The sequence below is a fragment of the Pinus tabuliformis genome, chromosome 1_2 (genome assembly GCF_031772625.1).
Source record: "Pinus tabuliformis cultivar Carrire ecotype Pingquan chromosome 1_2, CPIR1, whole genome shotgun sequence".
Classification (NCBI taxonomy): domain Eukaryota; kingdom Viridiplantae; phylum Streptophyta; class Pinopsida; order Pinales; family Pinaceae; genus Pinus; species Pinus tabuliformis.
The window spans coordinates 982714048-982718420 of NC_142298.1; the positions used below are offsets into that span (position 1 = coordinate 982714048).

General features: G+C 29.3%; 1 protein-coding gene across 1 annotated transcript; it reads right to left on the bottom strand.

The window, feature by feature from the left end:
* Window positions 1-613: 613 nt before the first annotated feature.
* On the bottom strand, window positions 614-1226 carry LOC149209313 (ABC transporter G family member 32-like). The gene is made up of 2 exons (XM_089394250.1): window positions 822-1226; window positions 614-702 (listed from the first exon to the last, which is right to left on the bottom strand). The coding sequence occupies exon 1, from the start codon at window positions 1151-1153 to the stop codon at window positions 941-943; it is 213 nt and encodes a 70-aa protein (XP_089250376.1). The 5' UTR covers window positions 1154-1226; the 3' UTR covers window positions 614-702; window positions 822-940.
* Window positions 1227-4373: the final 3147 nt, after the last annotated feature.

Here is a 4373-nt window from a genome sequence, read left to right on the forward strand (position 1 = left end):
CTACCATCTTTTTGCCTTTTGAGATAAACACAATGATCAGAGTGACATCTAGTATAACCTTGCTCAAACATAAACCTGTCAAATTTTAGATAGCACTACCTTGGAGCCTATTTTAAGCCATACGAGCTCTTCTTCAACTTGCACACTAGTTTCTCCTTCCCTTTTACCTCATATCCTTGTGGCTATTGCATATATATCTCTTCCTCCAAATCCCCATGGAGAGAGGTTGTCTTTACATCTAACTACTCAAGATGCAAACCTTCAGCTCCTACTAGACTTAAAATAGTTTTGATTGAAGGCATTTTAGCAATGAGAGAAAGTATCTCATCAAAGTCTATACCCTTTTCTGTGCAAATCCCTTTACCATAAGTCTAGCTTTATACCTTTTTCTACCTCCATCTTCTTCCTTCAACTTGTAAACACATTTATTCTGCAATGTTGTTTTACCTGCAGGAAACCTGACTAAGTCCCGAGTCTAGTTATGTGCTAAGGAGTGCATCTCTTCTTTCATAGCTTGCTCCCACCTCTTCATGGTTTCTACCTACACAACTTCTTCATAAAATTCTAGTTCACCAGAATCAGTCAACAATATGTAATATAATGAAGGGGAGTATCGGCAGTGCCCTGCTGCCAAGGTAGACACGGGAATAAATATTCAGCTTCTCGAAGCGGATCTGAATCTCTGGTAAGATAATGCCAACCCTGATCGATACCACAAGATAAGCGCATCGTTCAGCTCAGAGAAATTACATCTGAGTAGCAACTAACTCAATTAAGCATAATATGCTAAATAAAACGTAGGCAGAGGCAAAAATGCAAACGTTTGGAGTCTTTGATGAAGTTTTTGCAGGAAGTGTTCATTATCTTGCGCTGTTAATCCGACAAGTCTCTGAACCAGTGGCTTCTTAGTTTCAAGCGGAATATTTGTGACGTCGATCTGCTACAAGTGACTCTGAATTTGAGTAGACCCAGCTGCTTCTACGATAACGTCCTTGAAAATGGAATTTCTGACACGGTTGTATGTGGGGAGCCTCTCTATCGCTGCCCATTTGATCTGGGCCGCCTCCTCTTCCTCGTCTGCGGCTATGCGCTCTCTTGAGGTTTTTGGGATTTGACCACCGCTTTCAAAGAAGCTCTCTGAGCTGGAAGCCATTACCTCCTGCAAATAATTTAGCTAGGGCCGTATAATTTCTTTTTGAGTACGAAAATCTAGAAAGATGAAACCCGCGCTTTCCAATGGAATAGCAGTGCAGATGAATGCGTGGATTATAACTTTCTGTATGGTGTCAAATATTTAGATTTTGAACCCATAAGAAAGTTCATTATATTATTTAAAGGTATAAAGAGGACAACAATCATATTTTCTAAATATAAATATAAATATAAATATAAATCATAATAATAATAATAATAATAATAATAATTATTATTATTATTATTAAAAAAGAGATTGTTTTATAGTTTGAATAAATATGTAAAAATACTCTAATTAGAAATATTGTGTTATTAATTACAAATATTTTATTAACTTTTATAGAAACTATATAATTTTTTATAAAGTAAATTGTAAATATGTAAATAATATATATTTTTACATTTATAGATATATTTTTTAAAAATGAGATATTTTTTAAATATAAATATATTTTTATAAAAATAAAGTTAGATTCTACATTTTTGTGATCTATATTATAGATAAATGTCTTTATCCTCATGACAAGGTGAAAGAAATCATAAAATCATTCCTCCACGTTAGCCGTTTAAAATTAGTGATCGGAGAACAATCAAAAAATATAATATCATTTTATCTTAATTGAATTATTTTCATTTAAAATATTTTTTTTTTAATTATACAATATTATATTTTTATATACAATATTATGATTAGTTAATATTATATTTTTATATATAATATTATCATCATGGTAAGGATTGGGTTTATCTTTTGAACCAATTAATGTGAATGTGGTAAACCATACTAATTCGTTCAAAATCGTAAACCCAATCCTTACAATAATTAATCCAAAAAACTATTCTCTACATTATAGATAACAAAAATCATAAATCTAATATTATTATCAACTAATATTATATTTTATATACAATATTACAATTAATTAATATTAATATTAAAATTTCTTTCATTTATATTTTTTACTATACTTTCATTTAGGTTTTTTACCATACTTTTATATTTCAGGACAAAACATATATATCAATCAAAGCAGTACACGACAACTCTATGAAAGCAATTCACAGACACCACCAGTTACCTTACCTTACCTTACAGACACCACCAGTACACGACAACTCTATGAAAGCAATTCAGACACCACCAGTTCGATGTGTGAGGAGTGTTGGAATTTCAGTGTCAGATTTGATGCCTTGCCTTGCCTTGCCCCTTACCTTACCTTATGCGATCACATTGAATGTTTTGTGCTACTCAACAACTCAGCGAACTGTTGCGCAGATACTCCAAGCAGCTATGGAGTCATGTGCAAACTCTAATCGTCGTATAGGTAGACCATTCATTGCAGGTAACGCCGAGCGAATTTTTTCGTCTTATTAAGGTTTTTCTTCTACACGACAACTCTATGAAAGCAATTGACAGACACCACCAGTACACGACAACTCTATGAAAGCAATTCACAGACACCACCAGTTCGATGTGTGAGCAGTGTTGGAATTTCAGTGTCAGATTTGATGCGAGTTAAAATATATATATAGTTTGAAAAATCAGATTCCTCTTATTATATTTTCAAAAAGACATTTACATATGAATACAAAATTAAGATTACTCTACGTTAATTTTATTAATATTATTTATATTTATATATATTTCACATTTTTATAGAAAATTAATTTTTATTTAAAATTTTATTACAAATATCATACTAATTAAATGTTTTATAATTTAGCTTTTTAACATAATACCACACATATATATATATATATTTCTGAATATAAATTATTAATATAATTTATATAATAAAATTACTCTTTATATTATGTATGCCTCTTCATTTATATTATTATTTTTTCATATATATATGAAATACAATTACAATATTAGAATTGAACTAAATAGATTTATTATTTTTATTATTTTTTATTTTTTATTAATTTTTATTTAAGGAAATATTTAAATGTTTAATTCTCAAATTTATGTTTATATAGGGCTACTAAAATCTATTTTATTGAGCTAAGAAGTAAATGATCCTCATTTAAAATGGATATATACTGGTACTAATCAAACATTTAAATGTTTAGACTAATTTATTGCAATCTAATAGTACCATTTAAATGTTTAGACTAATTTATTGCAATCTAATTATAGTTGTAGAGCCTTTAACCTTTAACGATGACTTATCAAAGTAAAAATTAAAAGATTAAGATTACATTAATAACTAATATAAATCTGGTATATATAAAAAATAAAATATTTGTAAAAATGCATAGGTGGTAAGTGAAGGAAAAACAAAGAGCCTTAAACATCGTTATCAAAGTAATAATTAGAAAATTAAGATTACATTAATAACTAATATAAATCTGGTATATATGAAAAAATAAAATATTGGTAAAAATTCATAGGTGGTTAGTGAAGGAAAAACAATTAGCCTTAAAATTTTGAAAGAGACTGGATGCAACCCAAACCACAAACCACAATATACGCATAAAGAGAAATGGATAATAAATCTGAAAAAATAAAAGCATGCATTGCAATTCAAGCCAACACGACCATTGATACCTTACCTAATAATTCGGTGTATTGTCACCGGATCTGCACCTGCCCTCCAGTGATCAAATTTGAAGGGTAGGCCTTAATTTCATTTAGAAGGGCACACATTTAGGTCGCACTTCTATAATGAAAAGCATTAAAAAAAAAGCAATTCAATTGACAATAGTAAATTATTTTCAAATTTCTTTTTATTTTTTCACAAACAAAAAGATACTACTATGTCAAAGGCTGCATTAGTAAATGAATTAATCTTACACGTGTGATTGAGAAATGTAGCCACATAAGATCATATTCCACAGGCCTTGAACTCAGCCACAATTGAACCAAATATAGGGACAAAATCATAGTTGGGAAACTGCATATGAGTACAAAAAATAAACATATATACATAATTACATCTTAATGAAATTGAAATAAAAATAAAAATACGAAGCAACAAAAATACTTATATTAAAAGTATATGGAAGGTCTCATTTGTAAAATTAAAAATAAATTCTAGCTTATATAGGAAGTATCAGTGTAATTCTAGCTTATAAACTTCAAATTTGACCAAATCACTATTCTATTGTCTATTAAAACTCTTTTGGAAAGCTGAGACTTCCAATATTTGCACATCTCAAATTATTGGAACTAC